General features: G+C 40.1%; 1 protein-coding gene across 2 annotated transcripts in view; it reads right to left on the bottom strand.

The window, feature by feature from the left end:
- The window catches only part of Pcsk5 (proprotein convertase subtilisin/kexin type 5), a 421,783-nt gene that overhangs the window by 183,689 nt on the left and 218,749 nt on the right, over positions 1-19,345 (bottom strand). For both annotated transcript variants that reach the window (XM_075973653.1, XM_075973652.1), the window contains exon 10: positions 2,436-2,539. In XM_075973653.1, coding sequence (XP_075829768.1) covers positions 2,436-2,539 — 104 coding nt within the window. The remainder of the gene's footprint in view (positions 1-2,435; positions 2,540-19,345) is intronic.

Genomic DNA, 19,345 nt, shown 5'->3' on the forward strand with positions numbered 1-19,345 from the left:
CCCAAGTGGTGGAATTTAAGGCATGTGCCACTATGTCCAGCTCATCTAGAAGTTTCCAAATTCATTTCATGTACATATTTATGCAGTTTTAAGACAGAGGGGTGGGTGGGGCAGCACCACAGTCAAGGGTTTCACCACAGGCAGTGGCTCTTTCTTGTCTAAGGGGAAAAGTCGGACCCTACAAAGCAAGGCCTCTACTGCTGGTGGATCTGATTTAAACCATGAATTCTTGCCGAGCTATCACTGCACAAATCTCCTTAAATATCAACTCTTTTTATTCTTTGGAGTTTATGTTTCATAAGAGTCAGTTCATTTTTCTCTGCCTTGGTGACCTGCATTCTTTTGTTTCCTGTGCAAGTTGCTCCTGCTAGCCTTGGCTCTAGTCCCTTTTTCTCGGCAGGACACTTGGGAAGGGATAGTAATGTTTAGAATAAGAAAGAAAATAAAGTTGAAAGAATTCATCTTATTATTATCATGTTTAGATGAAATATGGGGCTTGCCATCAACAAAATTACAAAACAATTCCTCTGGGAGCCCAGACCATTCCGAGTAATTCGTCTATGAAAAAATGAACTTTAATTGTTACCCTTGGCAGCCGTCTAAGGGAAGAGTGAAATATTATACTAAATATTGCCACGTGCAATAGTAAAATACAATTTCCTCCTCGCCAGAAGCTGTACAGTCCCTTGAAATCCACGTTTGGGTCTGCTGATTTAGTTTAAATCCCCTGTTTTCCCCTCTCCAAAACCAACCGAGGTTTTCCAAAGAGCTGTGTGCTTTATTGGAACCATTTGCTCCTCTTAGGTTGCCAAAAAGGAGTAAGTAAAACTGGGAAGTTTATTTAGGTTAAAGTTGATTCTCCAGCTTCATTGAGGCCAACGTGCTTTGTCTGTGAGCCCCTTCTGCTAGGAAGGCCACTCCAGCCAAGGTTACATGCTGGTCTCTCTCTCCCCAGTGTAGTTCATAGGCTTATTTTGTAGGGTTTAGGAGAAGGCTGACACTAACCAATGTGAAATATACATGTGGCAATTTATATTCTGGTTTTTATTTTTATTTTTTGAAGAACTGTAATTTCAAATAATTCCCATATTGCCCATACAATTGCAAGTTTGAGATTGGGGCATCTTCACATGGGCTTCCCAGTTGTACAACAACTAGAGGCATTTTATAGTCCTTGAGGCTTAGCAGCACACTGACTTGCTGCTCATGACAGCCAAAGGAAGCACCACACTTCAAGAGCAGAGGGTTATTCTTTTTCTAAGTATGAGGTGAATTATGCAAAAACATTAAGTAACTGGTCCTAAGTGCTGAATACATGACAGATTCATAAGTCCTGGTTAAGGATGAGTTTACCACGAGCTATCTGCAAAGAATTTTAAAAGGACATACGTTTTGGCATAAATATCTAAGTATACTGGACACAGTTCCCTAAGGGAATATTAAGCTCCTACGCATGATATCACGTAGATGTTACTCAGATGCTATGTTTAAATGTGGAACAATTAGGGATCTTAAAATGAACGGTTTCCTCAGCATTACTCATCATGTTTCCAGTGGTCCGAGGGAGAACCGCCACTGATAACATAGTCCCTACACTGCAGAATATGGTTTTCCCCAAAAAGAGATACGTCATGATCTAAAATTATCTGGGAAAAATTTTGAGACTGTAGCTGTCATATAAAGTAATTATTGTTATAACTCCATAGATTAAAATTCAGGTCATTTGCAACTTGAGTAAACACACTAATCTTTAGAAACGCTTTATGTAATTACTTTCTATTTATTATGATATATATATTATCCACGACAATAAAGATGATGGCCACTGTTAAGAAGAGCACTAGAGGGATCTATAACTTGTGCAGCTCGGGGAAAAACACTCTGTGTTTGTTCTGTGTCTTGTGCAGCTTCAAGAGACTGCGCAGTAGGAAGTTTCATCTGCACGTTGGGCTTATTCATAAAAATATGCTTGCTTTTCTGCTTCCGGAAGTCTTCAAGCTAGTAAAAATAATACGGTACAGAATGCATGGCCTGATTGCTAGACCACAGTGAGAAATGTGTGTCAGTTATTACACATAAAGAAGTAAAGATGGAGAATTTGAAAACACATAGTTTTAAAAACACCAGTCAGAGAATCAACGACAGCAAATACTAAGGCAGTTAGGGGGTCCCATAGGCCAGTTATACTTGGGGGTTGGCTGAATCTTTAAACACTTGACCTATGGCATGGGAAGTGCAGGAAATCTGCCATGTGTGTATACTTCTAATAAAAAAAGTCAATCTGTCTTTTATGTTCTAGAAGACCAAAGGGCTCTTCATGTGTGAGCACAAAATTTAAAGATTTGTTTGAAGGGTTTCATTTCCTACTCTCCGTTTAAAATTGGGGAAAAATTAAAAATATTTTGCCTGTGACAGAATATGAAAGAAGTTCTCACCCTTAAAACCAGCAGCATTGGTTTTCCAGTCATTAGCGTTCAAATGTCCCGCACGGGAAGTCCTGACAATAACATGCTGTACGTCTCTCCAGGTCAGAAACGGACTGGGGAAAGACAAGGTAAGAATCATTGTACCAAAAAAAAAGATGGGGGAAGCAGAGAGTCACAAGCAAATTCAAAAAGCAAAATCAAAATGGCAAAGTACTAAAAACGGGACAGAGACTTGGGTTTGGGATCATCCAATGCCAAATGCCACTCCCGCTTTCAATGTGGAGACATGATGTCAGTCTGTGGGTGGCAGAAAATGTAACTGTAAGAAGAAACACTATGCTCGGAGTCAGTACGTCAGTACAGCTCGGTGGTAAGACGGTGAGAGTTTCCACTTCCTCAACAAAATGGCTGCTCACTACAGAGCTCCTGTCCTCTGAGTGACAGCTTGCACACAGCAGAGTCAAAATAGAAGGCCCCAGAACATCCATCCTTTCATTGCGTGATTAGGCAATCAATTTGAAGTTTACTAAAGATCAACATCCAACCTTCTGTATAAATATATGTGGGGAATCTGGGAAAATCTTAGCAGGAATTAAGTACACATTTGCGGTGTTGTCTAAGGGAAAGAATGTGGTTTGGCCTAAGAGTTGGGCTCTCCAGTGCGAGGACAGGAGAGCCTTCTCACTTTATAATATGCAGTTGTTACATTAAGCAACCAGCTCACGGCCCTAAGGCTGATAGCATGGAAGAGCTCAAGGTAATGATCAAACAGGCCACACTTGCTTGAGAACTGAAGACCTAATAAAGACAAACCCAAGGATAGTTTAACACAGTCTGGACTTCGTTCAAAGAACACAGTGCACAAATAGGCACCGGACATGGAACATGAGTACATTCTTCAGTCTTGAAGTCTAACGTGTGTTGATCTTTAAAAACATTCTATTGTTTACTCATGCTATAGGATATGCGTGCATGAAGGGAGACTTTCAGGAATTGGTTCTCTTTCTATACTGTGGGTTCTGGCATCAAACTCAAGCCACAGGCTTAGAGGTGGACACCTTTACACACAGTGCCATCTCCCCATCCCGATTATCTTTTACGTAACGGAGAATTATGGCAATAAGTATCACATGGCCTATGTAATCATTTTTGTTATTTTCCATCCTCCTCCTTTTTTTTAGAAGAATTTGTAGGATTCAGCGACTTGAAGAATATTAAGAACTCTGTGGATATTAACTGACAACCCCCCCCCACACACTCACATTCCCACGCAGAGGGAGAACATATCAACTGTGACTAATATTTAACGGGACAGCCACTGTTCTGCGTCAAGCTACTTTTGTCCCAGTCACAACTACCATAGATCCAACTTGGTCAGTGCCCTCCTAGAAGTAGGTAGTTCGGCAATCAGACAGTAGCTCTTGCCCTTTCCACGTGAGATTAACTTCTGCAAAGAATTAATTTCCTCAGTGAGAATGCAGATGCCACCAATCAGTTAAAGTCATGCTAACTATTCCACGTAATGCCTGGCATACAACAAACTCCCAGGAGAAGGAGATCGCTGGTCGTTTTGTTCAGGCAACCCACTGTTCTTATTTGGTACTTTGAATATCAAGAAATCAGGAAAAGAAAAGAACTGTTGAGTGTCGATACCTTTTCCTCACGCTCCCAGACTGAAAATGAACCGAGAGTGAACCAAGAGTGAGCAGCGCCATGCCCATGTTTTCAGAGGCTGAGACCAGAACGACTTTTTAAAGGTTATGTTGGTGAAAGGGCTTGTGTCTAGAAAATTAGATCTCTGCTGGGGTTTAAAACTGTGAGAATGATGGAGACAGAATTTTCATTCTGTTTGAATAGGACACTTGTTGGCATCCATGTTAGACAGTGGTGAGGCATGAAACTCAAGAGAGGGAGAGGGGCAAATGGCGTGATTTGGCCCTGTGCTGACCTGCACTGAGTTCACATGGTAACTCAGAGGACTCAGTGCAGTGCTGTCTGGGACACGCAGAAACCCATTCTGAATACCAGCCTCAACACAGGTGCTCTGCTCTGCCTGAGATACGATGCTCACAGTGTGTTTCCTTCTTGGTGTACCCGCTTAGGAGGAGGGCAAAAGCCTCAACAAAGAAGCCCAGTTTGGGCAGATATTTCAGCTACTAACGTGGGTTTTTCCACAGTATTGCTGAACAAACAGGCATATTTTTATTTTTGATGTGTAAACAAAATAACAACAAAAAGCACACAGGGTTTGATGACTGTATCTATCTAAACCAACCTAGCAATTTAAAGGTAACACTAAGTTATCTTTACCATGCAGTTAGAACTTCCGAATTTTAAATATTACCCTTTAGGGAAACAGAAGGGAGTTTTCTATGTTCCCTTCAAGATTCAGAAAAATTCAGCATAGGATTCTGAACATTGGGAGACACATGTTTTCCTTTAGTTCACTAAGTGCTAAAATATAAAAGTCATCCAACATGGAACACTTATCATGTACCTGAAGCAGCTGTGTTCTGGCAGATGGAGGAAGTTTCCCGCATTCAACTCAACCCGAAGAAATTGCTTGCATTACGTGCTCCCATGCTGAGTTACAAAACTACTTTCTGGAATATTTGTAATTAGGAAACCCAGCATCAGGAAATTGGAAAAGAACGAGGTGGCTGGGTAATTTTACTTTGAAAGTCGGTGATGCATGGAGCTGCCTGAATTTCAGCAAAATAAACAAGTAAGAAAACAAGAGACATCAATGGATTTGGAGTAAGTGGCATTTCTGCCCATGGCACGCCAACTAACGAACCCAGGAAATAGTGAGAGCTTAGCCGAGGTAGACTTACTATAGTCACTGAAAGTTCCCTAAGGGCCCTATTATGCAGATGCCTGGTTTGCATCTTCATAGTCTCACTGATGGTCACAGGGCTGATGTACAGGTAAAGACTGAGTCAGACTTTCAAAGATTTGGTAAGAGAACATTTTGGTAACCATACACATACAGAGTGTAAGTACAGAGTAAAAGCTGAGTCCCCTTCCTAGGGAAAGCCATGTGCATCGTGCATGATAGTAACACAGGATCCCTTGAAAATCATAGCCTTCCACAAATATCTTTGGTCTAGATTCCTCTGGCCTCAAAACCCAAACGTTCTCATTCCCCAAAGCAGACAGACTGAGTGTAACTGGAAAGAACTAAAACAGGGAGGGCAAATGTTGAGCTGACCTAAAGAGAGGGGATGAATCACGCTGAGCTTGCCAGTCACCTCCTTCTAAAAGCCACAGTGGCTACGTCCTGTGATCATCACCAGTTCTCCTTCAACGACAGACACGGGAAGTAGCCACCTGCCATCGTCCAAAGCACTGAAGCGTACCTGCCTTCCTGAGCAGCTCTGGAAAAGTCATGGTTCTCACTTAAGAAGTGTTTCCTCTTTGTTTGACCTTGCAATAACAAGCACGTAGAGAGTCCTGGCTAAGACCAGGCACTGCGTGTTATGTACACAGTATTGTGTTATGTTAAGAATCATATGTAGGGACCAGTCTCTTTAGCAGTTCTCCCCAAATAGGAAGCTGAGAATCTACATTGCATATTCATGTAAGGGCATGGCGGTGGCAAAGGCAGAGGCAGAATCCAAAGCTCTGGGTTTTGCCTGCAGCACTTATACCATCCATCAGCAGATAATGCGGCTTCCAGAACAGATCCATAGGCTGCTACAGGGATGGATATAATCTGGCATCTGCGGTTGTTCTTAGACATACTGGATCAAGAAGTCAACATCTCCGGATACAGTTTCATGGTCATGTGACTTTTGTGTACATACTCTCTCAACTCAATTGGATGATTTTTGTCTACTATTAAAAAATTCTTAAAGCTGGGGTGGAGGGGGGTAGCACATGCTTTTAATCCCGGCACTAGGGAGGCAAAGGCAGGTGGATCTCTGTGAGTTCAAGGTCAGACTGGTCTACAAGAGCTAGTTCCAGGACAGACTCCAAAGCTGCAGAGAAACCATGTCTCGAACCCCCTCCACCCCCCCCAAAAAAGAAAATTCTTGAATTTTAATTTTGTTTGTAAATTCTGAAAGATCTAATCTTTCCACATTTTATCAAAGATCAAAAGAAAAATATACTAGGAAATTCAAGTCTCTTAAAGATAGCTCACATTTACATGCTATTGTAACATTATTATGATTTTATAACATTATTGCTGTGAATTGGTCACCTCCCTTGCCGGGGTACCACTTTGACATGCTTCACAGTCTGGTTTGTTAAGATTCTCAGTGGAGCAGCTTAATCTACCCCCAAGTACCACTAGTTTCAAGTCACTAATGCAGGACAATGACTCCATGGTTACCACAGGCTAGCACAATGTTCTTCTTCCTAGCAGTTCAAAGTTTTTAATGAGCTCACTATGAGATTTAGAATAAGCAGGACATATCCCTAGAGAGTTATTTTTATGTAGTGCTTCTTATTAAAATTTTAAGTATAATGGCTAGCATTTACATTAGAAAAGAAAAAAAGTCACTTGCCAAGAATTCTTGAAAATAATTCTCACATGTGTGAGTGTTGGAAACAAGCTTGCATTTAGTGATCCTTATAAACAAGGTCCAAAATGGCTCACCTGCACTTTTTTCAAGAAAAAAAGGAGCCAGTTATTCCCCATAAAAGATCTACCACCACTACCGTCTATCCATACATCCTAATCATAATCATATTTATAATCTTCATCCTTAGTTCATTGATAAGTGATAAAAGGGACATGATCCATCTCCACAAAAGAAATTTATTAACAAGAAAAAGCAAAACCAAAGAATGCGAGTAGCTAGCTTCCAATTTCTAACTTTCTGGAGTGAAAGTGATTCTCTCCAATTGAGATCAATGAACAATAGCAGGGCCAATCAGCAATCATCCAACTAGCTCATTAATTAAATAAAACCAACCCAAGTGCACCCAGGTTCCTTTCATTAGTGTGCTTAAAACAGAAGTGGGAACAAGTAGCCAGGAAATTAATGTCATTGCACCCATATTTAGAAAATTGGTAACCGTGAGAATGGGTTTATTTGAGCCACATTATGAAAGATGAGGAAATATGTGTTTAAAGCCTTCTGTGAAGGGTAAGAGCATTACTTCAACCACAGCAACTGCATACCAATGATGCAGAAGACACAGTAAAAGGAACCAACAGTCCTGTCATGACCCAGAAAGGGTGCCAGGCCCTCCACCCCCTAGAAGGGTGCATTTGTTTTGTGTTCAACTTTAATTCAGAAGTCTTAGCCCTACAAGAAGAGCACACTGGTGTGCACTTGTAATCTCAGCACTGATGAGGCAAAGACAGGAAGATTATTGGGGCTCTTCAGTGAGTCAGCTTAACCCACTTGAGAAGTCCAAGGCTAGTTTGGGACCCTGTCTCACACAAAAGGGAGGCTGAGTGGCTAAGAAGTGAAACCTGAGGCTGACCTCTGGCTTCACACACACACACACACACACACACACACACACACACACACACACACACACACACGTTTTCACTTGAGCACACATGTACACACACATACACACACTCAAATGAGCACACATTTAAAAAGTTTTAGCTCTAAAATCAGGTTATAGTGTAGAAAAGAATGATGTCAACATTTAGAACCATGATTTGTATTGGAATCCCCTGTTGAGCTGTATGATCCATTTATACCTGAACAAAACTAGAAAAGATGAAAGGCACACTAGCTCACAAGCACCAAGGCAAGTTTTTGTTTCTCTCGGTAATGAAACCATTCCCAGGCTCTGTAAATCTAGTCTAACCAAAGGTAAAGAAACCTGGCTTCAAAACACATGCAAGAAGATGGCTTCTGACACATGGTGAAATTTTTTCTCATGGACCCCAAGACAACCTTCACCCTTATAAATCCTACTTCATCACAGAGTTTATCTGTTGTTGTACCCAAAAGACCAATTACTTTTCCTATAGCCCCTACACACAAATGGCTGTTATATTTTGCATGCTCAACAGTCACTTCTTCCTTGACATATTTTGCTGAATAAACTATTGTAGCAATTAAACCTGCAGATGGCAAGGAACAGTAACTGGAAACAGTATTCATGGCTGAGAAGTCACGATGCTGAAGTTTCCATTGATGCCTTCACATCCTTAACCAGAGTACCCCAAAGGCACGAAGGCATCTCTGTTCAACCCATGACCCCAAATCTCGATCTGCCTCTCATCTTTATCATCAAGTTTTAGAATCCATGGAGAGAGGAAGTATGTGACACTATAACCATGTCCTTATGATCCCTATGAGCCTATTTAAAGTTCTTGGTCATCTTCTGTTTTCAGGCATGGCATAAATAAACACACCATTTGAGGCTCATTGACTCAGGCCTGCAGAATACATCCACAATCTATCCTTTTAATTACTTATCCCAAATTGCTCTAAAAAAATAATAAGCATAGTCTTCAAGTAAATGAGGGCAGGAAAAATTGTTCCCTCTGCTTTAATGTGGAGACAGAACCATTTATTCAGCAATGCAGCTGCAAGAATAGGAGTAATGAATATAATAAAGGGCCTGAGAAACAAGATCCCCAAAGCAACAGTCAGCCATGACTTTTGGAGTCATCCTACCATATCAGACAAACTCAAAAGAATGGAGTGACATGAGCACCTGGCAAGGCTCATGAAATCAAACAATGTTTTCTACAACAGTTCCTATATTCTCATCACAGGTTTAAAAAAATGTTTAAAGTTCTCTAACACATAGTAAAACAATTTAGCACTTGGTATATTGTAATGCTACTAAATCTGTCACAAAGGTTTCATTTTAACCATCTCTGTAACCATGGAGTAGTTAGCTATTTCCTAGGCTGAGAAATATGCTGTCTGCCTACTCTGTACATCGCCTTCGTGGGGGTTTCCAACACTTGCCGGCTGGCCATTGACAAGTATGTGGTAAAGGATGAGGAATGCTCTTTGGTTTGTTATCAGAGTGCTTTATGGAATTAAATATTAGGATGGTGCTGCAGGTACATTTACTCATTAATTCAACTGTCAGGTTCAAAGGCTTTTGGTATTTTCTCCAGAGTTCAGAGATTTGCAGTGCTTTTAACTTAGTTATGCATATCTTAATAATTACTAGAAGTGCCAAGATGGAACCCAGGCTTCTGTACATGCTAGGCAAGGGTTCTTCCTTTAATTTACACACCAGCCTGTAATGTGGGATTCCCCTCTGTATGATATTTCTCTCTGTATGCTAAATTCTAGAGTTTACCACAGTTTTCTTTCTTTTTTGGATGGGCTGTTTACTGGCGGCAAGCAGGGGTGCCACAGCTCCTTTAAGAGAGGTCTTCCTGACTCAGCATTGGCAGTGAAGGCTGCACAGCTTCTTTAGGGGAGGGCTTCCTGGTTTGTGCTCATTGCATGAACAACTCTGGCTCTTTCAGAAGGCCAAGCACGTAAATGGGGTCAGTGAATAGTGTGTTACAAATTGCTTAGTAGGGACATAGACCCACTGAGACCCTAGAGCTGGGGTGTGTATGGCTCTCAGAGGCAGTGAACATGCCTTTGCCATATTGGACTGGGTGGAAGCAACAAGTAGGGGCACAGAACTGGTCCTAGTCAGGCCTGCTTAGCATTAAAAAAAAAGCGCTCCTGGTCAAAAAACAATTACAGATATGCAATAAAGACAAATTCAGATAAAAAAGACCCCTGAAAGTGTTGCATAAATGTAGGTAGACTTGGGAGAGAGAGGAAAAAAGAGCATAGACTGTTATAAAAATGTAGAGTCTATAAAGAGACACAGTGCAGGCAGTCAAAGATTAAAGGAGTAAAAAAATAAGCCATGCAAAGATAGAAAATACACAGAAAGTCTGGATTATGTATATTATTGTGCTTTTTTTGAAATTTTGATTGTGAATGAACTAAGTGCAGAGAGACAATTCATTGTACGTGCTGCTAAGCTAAACCAACATATACATTTTAAAGGTATCTTGACTTCAAAATTGAGTCGAAGGATATTTTGCTTTGGAAAAGAGGTTCTGCTTTTGTCTCCACAGAGGATGAGAACCTGTGGATTCCTTCCAGGCTAATATGGTTTGATCAAACAAGACCCCTTGAAGTGATGGCCTAGGTGGTCCAACATCCACAATAGCTTCAGGACTGAAGGCTGAGATGGATACATGACCTATAAAAAATCTGACTGACAGTGCCCCCAATCAGCAGGAAGTAGTCTAGAGAACAATTCCCAAATTCCCTAAATGATTGTTTATAAATGTTTGTTTATAGTTGAAAGGAGATATGCTATAGAGATAAATACTTTGCATTGGTGTGAATCTTGGTTTATTGATACTAATTTAAGGTCAATTTTGTTATCTGTATTTCTGCTCTCATTTAAGGCACTGCATTTGTGCAGTTCATTTAAAAATGTAATGTATAATTAAGAATACAGTTAATAGATAGGTATCTATAATAGTCAAGCTTGTAGTGATGTTAGTTGGGTTTTCTAAATGTACAGAGATATATTTTAGATGAATAGGCATTCTTCAATTCTTCAACGACTAACAGAATATGACATTTAAAATGTTTTAAGAACTTAAGACTTTTCATGACAATAGACACATCTGCTCCTGGCAGCACCAATTACTTCAAGAGGATGATGGGCATTGAAGGGGCTCCTTATGGACTTGGTTAGACATTTAGGCAAGAAAATGCTCTTGCCTGGACTGCTTGATGGTATTTTATATGAACTGAAAAATGACTGTTGAACTTGCCTATAGATGAGACAGTCCTTCAGGGTTCCTGCTTCATGAAAGAGTCTGCCAGACATTCTGCAGGACACTAAAGAAAGTGACTGACAAACTGCCAATATATGTGGAACTGTCTTTGAAATTTCCTGCTTCATGAAAAAGTATGCCAAATACTATAGGCCTGTAGGTTGAAGATGGATGCTCCAATGTTACAGAAGAACTTTGGGTGACTGTCCAGGCACTGAGATGTCTCTGTAAATTCTAGAGTTTTGGAAGTTGATTACAATGCACTTCCTGTTTACTTAGGTAATATTATTTCCTTCTGGAGTTTTTGATGGCATTGAAGAACCATAGTTATGATTATAAAAGACAGATCATATATAAAACTTTAGACTCACAAAGATAGGAAAGATGATAGAGTGTTTTCCTTAATTTGATAAATGTAAATGTACTAAATATTGTAACTATAATTCCTGCTTGTAACTGTTTGTTATATGTAATCTTTCCATATTAAAGTTAAAACCTTCCTTTTTATTTAGACAGAAAAGGGGAGGTGATGTGGGATTTCCCTCTGTATGTTGTGAATATGTTTTATTACCATTGGTTAATAAGGAATCTGCTTTGGGTCTATGGAAGGGCAGAATCGGAGTAAGGTCATAATTCCAAGAAGACAAAAGAGGAAAGAAGCCAGAGTCAGGGAGGCATCATGTAGCCATTAAAGGAGAAAAACACCAGCGGAAACCTTACCAGTAAACCACGAGCCTGGTGGTAAAAAAATAAAAGAATAGAAATGGGTTAATTTAAGATATAAGAGTTAGTTAATAAGAAGCCTGAGCTAATAGACCAAGCAGTGTTTTAATTCATATAGTTTCCATGTGATTATTTTGTGTCTGGGCTACTGGGAAAGAACAAGCGGTCTCTGCCAACAAGCCTGCATTGTTACTGCTGTTATTCTCAATTACTTTACAAATATTTCTTCAATTTTTTTCCTGTTGCATATAAATGATTAAAATACTATTCTTTTCAGCTGGTGGGCTGGCTCAGTGGGTAAAGGTGCATGCCACCAAGACTAACAATTTGACTTTGATCCCTGGTATCCACATGGTGGAAGGAGAGAACTGAGTCCTGAAGGGTGTCCTCTCAAATGCATACATGCATGAATACACACACTCATGGTGTGCACACACATGCGCGCATGCACACACACACACACACACATACACTGTGACATGATTCCCTGACCCTCTTTACCCCCGAATAAATTCATGTAAAAATAAAAAATAAGCAATGCTTTTCTATGTGCTCGTTCTAGAAGCACATTTTCCATTAGATTTCTCAATATTCAATTTTAATTTTAAACTTGATTGAAAATCAGTAAGCATTTTACATCCAAGAATTTGAAGTAAATGTTATTATACATTTCGGAATGTATTATACATTTCCTGACTTATATCAATCTTTGGCAGTCTTTCCAATTATTGTAAATCAATGGAAACAAGCACACAATTTAAATAAATTTACATTTACACACATCCACAGGAACAAATTAATAAAGACTAACGGAAATCGATCATAAGATGTCTGGTGGCATTATAAAGATGCTTATGCTGAAGTGATGGGCGAGACAACGGCTTTGCCCCCTTTCTCCTGTTGCCTTCTTGCATTGTATGCATGCATTGGGATGCTGAAACTAGAGCTAGTGCTGCATCTTCCTTCAGGAAGACAAAGAAGACATGCTTGTTGGTCTTGGTGGCTCTGCATTTCTGAACTGATACCCGGAATGAAGATCTGCTGTGTAAGCATCCACATCACTCTTCTTTCTGAGAAGTTTTACTATGCGGGCTTGCCTCACACTAACTGCAACCCTCCTGCCTCACATCTTGCAGACTAAAAAGGATCCACTGAGAACCAGAGTGAGCAGAGAGACAGTACCACAGAATGAAGGTGTGAGGTGCCATCAGGAAGAGCAGGGACTGGGTTGGGGTTAGTCTACACTGATGTGAGATGACGGAATGAACCTGTGGGAAACTGAGTGGAATTCAAACCAGAGAACTTCCTGAATGCTTTCCATGATCCCAGTGGGCTGTGTAGGTTACCAAAGTCAAATGTGACTGAGAAAAGCCAAGGAAGGCTGGAAAGGCCAAGTTAGTTCAGTAAATCTTAAGAGTCAGTCCTAAAAATGTATAAACTTCATGATAAATTTAAAGACGAAATTCTGAATGATTTTATTAAGAAACAAAAAATAAGCCCAAGCAAAACACGATCTGGCTTAAGATGTTTCTGGAAAAGTAGTTTTAGGAGAGAGTGAAGAAGAACTTGTTCTACTGAAAGTAAGGAAGTCAAGAGTTTCAGACTAGGCCTGTTCCTCACTAGTGAGAGCAGAGGACACATAACATACCCCAAGGACCTGCACCAACCTGTCTAAACACATTGGTTTTACATTATCAATTTTATAAACTACCTAAAATATGAAACCCTAAGTTCAAGAGTAGGCAAAATTTCCCCGCCAAATGAATGACAGATAAGATTATCTACAACAACATTGCATCTTAGAGGGAAACAAAAACCACTACTGAAATAACACACAAGTCAAACCTATCACAAAGACTGGTGCTGTGTAAAAGTTTGCTGTTAGATATCATATGCATTTGTGCACCAAGATCATTACATAAAAGATTGAGAAGATGAACTGGCCGAGGAAACCACAGTAGTGTTGAGAATTTAATCCATTTATCTCAGAAGAAAGAAGATAGTTTGTTTCTATAAAAAGTATTAACAGGCGGAGGGGATGACTCAGTGTGTGAGAGCACTTGCATGCACGTGCACACACACAGATAAACACACAAACACACACACACCTACACACATACCCCACAGGAAGAGAGGAGGGGAGGAAATGATACAACTATATATTATAAATACCACTTTAAAAAAAGACATTAGTAAAATATGCTAAAAGGAAATGGACAGTAAACTAAAGAAATAAGCATTACATCAATATAAGCAGAGATGAAATCCATTACTCTAAGAAACAATGCTAACAGATCTAGTGTGCATGAGAAACTATACCTAAATCTCAACAAATACTGAGCAAGCACCTACGTTTCCTTCATAGGGAAACATTGATGAAGTAAAAGGTGTTCCATAGGTACAATCAGGAACACACAAGGAAAGCAGAATGTCAACCCAAAGTGAAAAAGGTTCAAAATACCCAGAGAAAAACAACACCTACAAGAATGACTACAGTTGTCCTGACATTTAGCACAGCATGATTGACTGGTATGGTGGACAAAAATATTATGATATTATGCTCCCATATATTTTGCTCTTACTATATATGTAAATTCACTTAATTCTAGTGGCAAATGTCACAAAGTCCATGTGAAGAAACTGGAACTCAAGAAAGGAGTATATGTCACCTATTCAAGGCTGTCCAGGCAAACTGGAACTAGAATCCACCTGGCTCTAAAACCCGAACCAGCAATGGCTTGTGCCTAACACTTTCCAATAAGAGCAGACATGAAAAATTCATCACAGATGAATAGAAATAAGTAATCCTATTGTCAGATAAAAACCAAAGTAAAGTATTCAGATATGACATATGACCTAAAGGAACAAGAGGTAGCTCTGTTAGAGATAAGCAGAAAGACATAAATTATAGCAGCAAGCAAGCAAATATTTGCTTGTTCAAAAACTAATTCTACCCCCGAAATATAGAACTAAAGATAATTCTAGGACTTTATTATGCCAATATAAAAATATTTAAATGATTCAGAGAAATATTCTTGAATGGGAAAACTAGGGCCTAGTAGATGTCTTACTGTATAACCATAAGGATCTGAGTTCAGATCCCAGTACCTGCACAGAAAACCTGGGCATGGCAGTGAGAGCCTATAATTCTGGTATTGGGAGGTGGAGACAGGAGGATCCTGAGGACTCACTGCTGAGTCAATATAGCCAATGGGTGAGCTCCGGGATCAGTGAAAGACTGTCTCAAAAAAAAAAAAGGTGGAAAGTGAGGCAATAAGAAGCACAATGTATTTAATTGATAAAGCATTATTTTTGCTAAAAAGTTTGGTTTAAAATATAATTATCAGAAGGGGGAGGTAAGAAGTGACTAAGATCTGAAGGGAAAGCAACATGCAAGCAAGTTAAAGATAAGAAAGTATGAAATGTTTCATGATAAAATGAATGTTATGAACATTAAGGATATTTGAATGCAGTATTTCTCTACAGTATTCACAGTTACACCATCATTCAAGCCTCAAAACAGTTGCTGAAAATATGAAAATAGGCTGTATAGGGAAGACACACATATATGTATATATGTAGACACACATACATAAATATGCATATAAACCACCGTACATGATAACATGACACATTTATTTTAAAGAATATGTCAGCACTCTGGTGATAATCATCTTGTTTTAAAAAATGGTTTAGTGATAACAACACTGGAAGCCATGGCAGTACTCCTCTAGGCATCTGTCAGTGTTACAGAAGATGCTAGTTTGCTCCCAACATAACAATGGCAAACTGGAAGAATCTGTTGGGTATTTACAGCCCCACTATGATAAAAAAAAAAAGACTCTCACACCACATGGAACCGGGGTAAAGACAGATAAGCATACCTATAGAATAGAATAGAAGACTTGGGAATAAACCTGTATAGTTATAGACACTTAATTTTTGACAAAGCTGTCAAAAATATGCAATGGAAAAAAGACAGCTTATTCAACTAGTGGTGCAGGAAAAACTCAATATCCATCCTGAGAAAAATGAAAATAGATCCATATCTCCCATTCAGTACAGAAACAAAAGTGGACTAAAAACATATTTGAAGCCTGAAACACTCAAACACAGGCTACACTACAAGATACAGGTTAAGGTAAGAACTTTCTGAATGGAACTCTTATAGCACAGGAAACAGCACCAAGAGCGAACAAATGGGACTACATGAAATTACAAAGCTTACACTCAGCACAGAAAACTGTCAGTAGGGCCAACGGTGAGTCTATATAATGGGTGAACATCTTTGCCAGTAATATAGCAGACTGACGGTTAGCATCTAGAGTACAAAAAACCCCCACAGAACCGAAAGAACAAACACTCTCCCAACCAAAACACGCATTAATGGAACAAGCAGATGGCTCTCAAAGGAAACACCTTGAAAAGTATTCAACATCCCTAGCCATCGGAGGAATGTAAATTACAGCTACTTGGAGATTTGATCTGCTCTCAGTCAGAATGGCTAACAGCAAGAAATCCAACAACCACAGTGGGGAGGGTATGGGAAGGCAGAACCCTTCTTCACTGCTAGTGCTGGTATAAACTAGTATAGCTCAGCTTATACGGAAATCAGTAAGGAGACTTCTTGAGTAATTAAAATTAGAACACCCTAGATAACTCTTCAGGAGCACATACCCAAAGGACACTATCCTGCCTGAGAGACAGGTACACATCCATGCTTACTGCTCCCTTACTCACAATAGAAAAAGAACGGAGCCAGCTTCAGTGCTTATCAACACGTGAATGTTAGTGAAAACGTGGCACATATACACGATAGAATTTTGTTCGGCTGTGAAGAAAAATGCTAGGAAATTTACAGGAAAATCAATGAGGCTGGAAAGCATTCAATTATGTGAGGTTGTTCAGAAAGACAAAATTCCTATGTGCTGTATCATAAGTGATCCTAGCTTAGCACATTTATACGGGTGGTGTGTGTGTGTGGGGGGCGGACGGGAGGTGTAGGTTATGAAATGAGAAGCAAGACCATGAGTAAGAAACAAGAGTGAGGAAGGGGCTGGTGGCAGGAAGACACATGACAAGAAAAGAGGCCACGGGTGGTTGGAAAGACACATCTTAGGGGCTGTTCAGGTGGATGGAGGGGAAGAAGCAGGGAGGTAAATTAACAAGAACAAGTGTTTGAAAATAACAAAATAAAATCTAATTCTGCATGTGCTAATTAAACATTTTAATTAAAACTCTCATTAACACACACACACACACACACAGAGGGAGAGAGAGAGAGGCAGTCACACACTCATATACAACAAAGTCCCAGTCTTCTGCATTTCAAAGACTTATGCACTGTTTTTCAATGTAAGTTTTCATCCCAGCATTCCAACATTTATTAATACAACCTTGCATGCACAATTTTACATGCACAACAATGGACAACATGCTTTAACAATATTTCCCCCAAATACAGCTTTGTTCTTAACCAGCTCCCATTCCATTATTGCTCTCCTGGAGCACGCTCAGTGAAATGCTTCCCAACAGACCAGAAATTCTCTGGGCAACCTTCCAATGTTATACAATTTCCAGACAAACTGATAACAGTTATTTCACATTTCAGGTTTGGGATCCCATGTAATTGAGAGTTTTAACACAATGAAAATTATAAAATTGAACACATCTGCTATAGAAAGCGAGGCCATTAAATACCCATTCCAAGGGCACCTAAGTGCAGAGAGGGGAGTAGGAATCCAGCACTCTCTCCAGGAAGTTGTCTGTAGGCAACCTTCTCTGAGGTGATTTGTAAAGGTTTCCCATAAATTCTGCAAGAAGGTTCACCCAGAGCTTTGAAGAGGGCACCCCTCTTTGCCTTCAGAACTTCCTCAGTCTCTTCCTTTGTTTCTTTATTTCCCAGTTATATGCTGAACATTGTAGATATTTAGAATGCCCACTGGACAAATGCATCGGTCTTTTGGTACAGTTGTACAACTTGATGTACAATTTCAATCTTTGAAATGATGCCAGTAATTATCAGCTTGTTTTCAATCAGACAAACAGGTTGTTTTTAAGGCTTTTTCCTTCACTATTTGGCTTTTTACTTTAAGTCTTAGCCATGATGGCAAGTACTAGCAGATGAAGTAGGTGAATTGTAGTTAGTGTGACCATCAAATAATCCAGTAAAAACTGAAGACAGTCGTGGTGGTTTCAATAGTAATTAGACCCTCATAGGCTCATGTGTTTGAAAGCTTGGTGCATAGAGAGTGACCCTATTAGGAGGTACGGCCTTGGAGGAAGTGTGTCACTGTGGAGGAGGGCTTTGAGGTTTACATTATGCTCAAGTTATGCACAGTACAGTTGCTTCTGCTGTTCGTGGACCAAGATGCAGAACTCTCAGCTCCTTTTCCAGAACCATGCCCGAGTGTGTTCCATGTTTCCCACCATGACAATAATGGACTAAACCTCTGAAACTGTAAGCCAGTGCCAATGAAATGCTTTCCTTTCTAAGAGTTGCCACGGTCATGGTGTCTCTTCACAGCAATAGAAACCCTAACTAATAGAACCTTCATCTGGCGATGGATGGAGACAGAGACAGAGACCCATACTGGAGCATCGGACTGAGCTCCCAAGGTCCCAATGAAGAGCAGAAGGAGGGAGAACATGAGCAAGGAAGTCAGGACCATGAGGGGGGCACCCACCCACTGAGACAGTGGGGCTGATCTATTGGGAGCTCACCAAGGCCAGCTGGACTGTGACTGAAAAAGCAGGGGATAAAACCGGACTCTTTGAACATGGCGGACAATGAGGGCTGATGAGAAGCCAAAGACAATGGCACTGGGTTTTGATCCTACTTCATGTTCTGGCTTTGTGGGAGCCTAGCCAGTTTGGATGTTCACCTTCCTAGACCTGGATGGAGGGGGGAGGACCTTGGACTTTCCACAGGGCAGGGAACCCTGACTGCTCTTCGGACTGGAGAGGAGTGGGGGAAGGAGGAGAAGAGTGGGAGGAGGGGGAGGGAAATGGGAGGCTGGGAGGAGGCAGGAATTTCTTTTTTTTTTCTTTCAATAAAAAAAAAGAAACCCTAACTAAGACAATGGCCAAGATAAAGTGAGTTTGGATTATCCTTTAACTCGAGTCACAGCATGGATACTATGATTTCTTTGATGGCTTTATCATTAATCATAATCTAATCTGCAATCACCCTGTATCAACACACCACGCTTGGCATAGTTATTTCCCTCCATACCAAGCATAATTATCTTTTTCTGTTAATAGGAATATAGGTATACAGGAGCTAGGCTCAGAACCAAACACACACGTGTTCACCCTGCACTATGCGCATAGATCATGTATGTTTACTCAGAGGTTCTCCGGTTCTTTGCACAGTGACAGGCCTGGGCTCAATGGCAGCAAAACTATGATGCTATACATTTGTAACTATGACTTGTAAGATATTTTACTATTT

Source organism: Microtus pennsylvanicus, chromosome 5 (genome assembly GCF_037038515.1).
Source record: "Microtus pennsylvanicus isolate mMicPen1 chromosome 5, mMicPen1.hap1, whole genome shotgun sequence".
NCBI lineage: Eukaryota > Metazoa > Chordata > Mammalia > Rodentia > Cricetidae > Microtus > Microtus pennsylvanicus.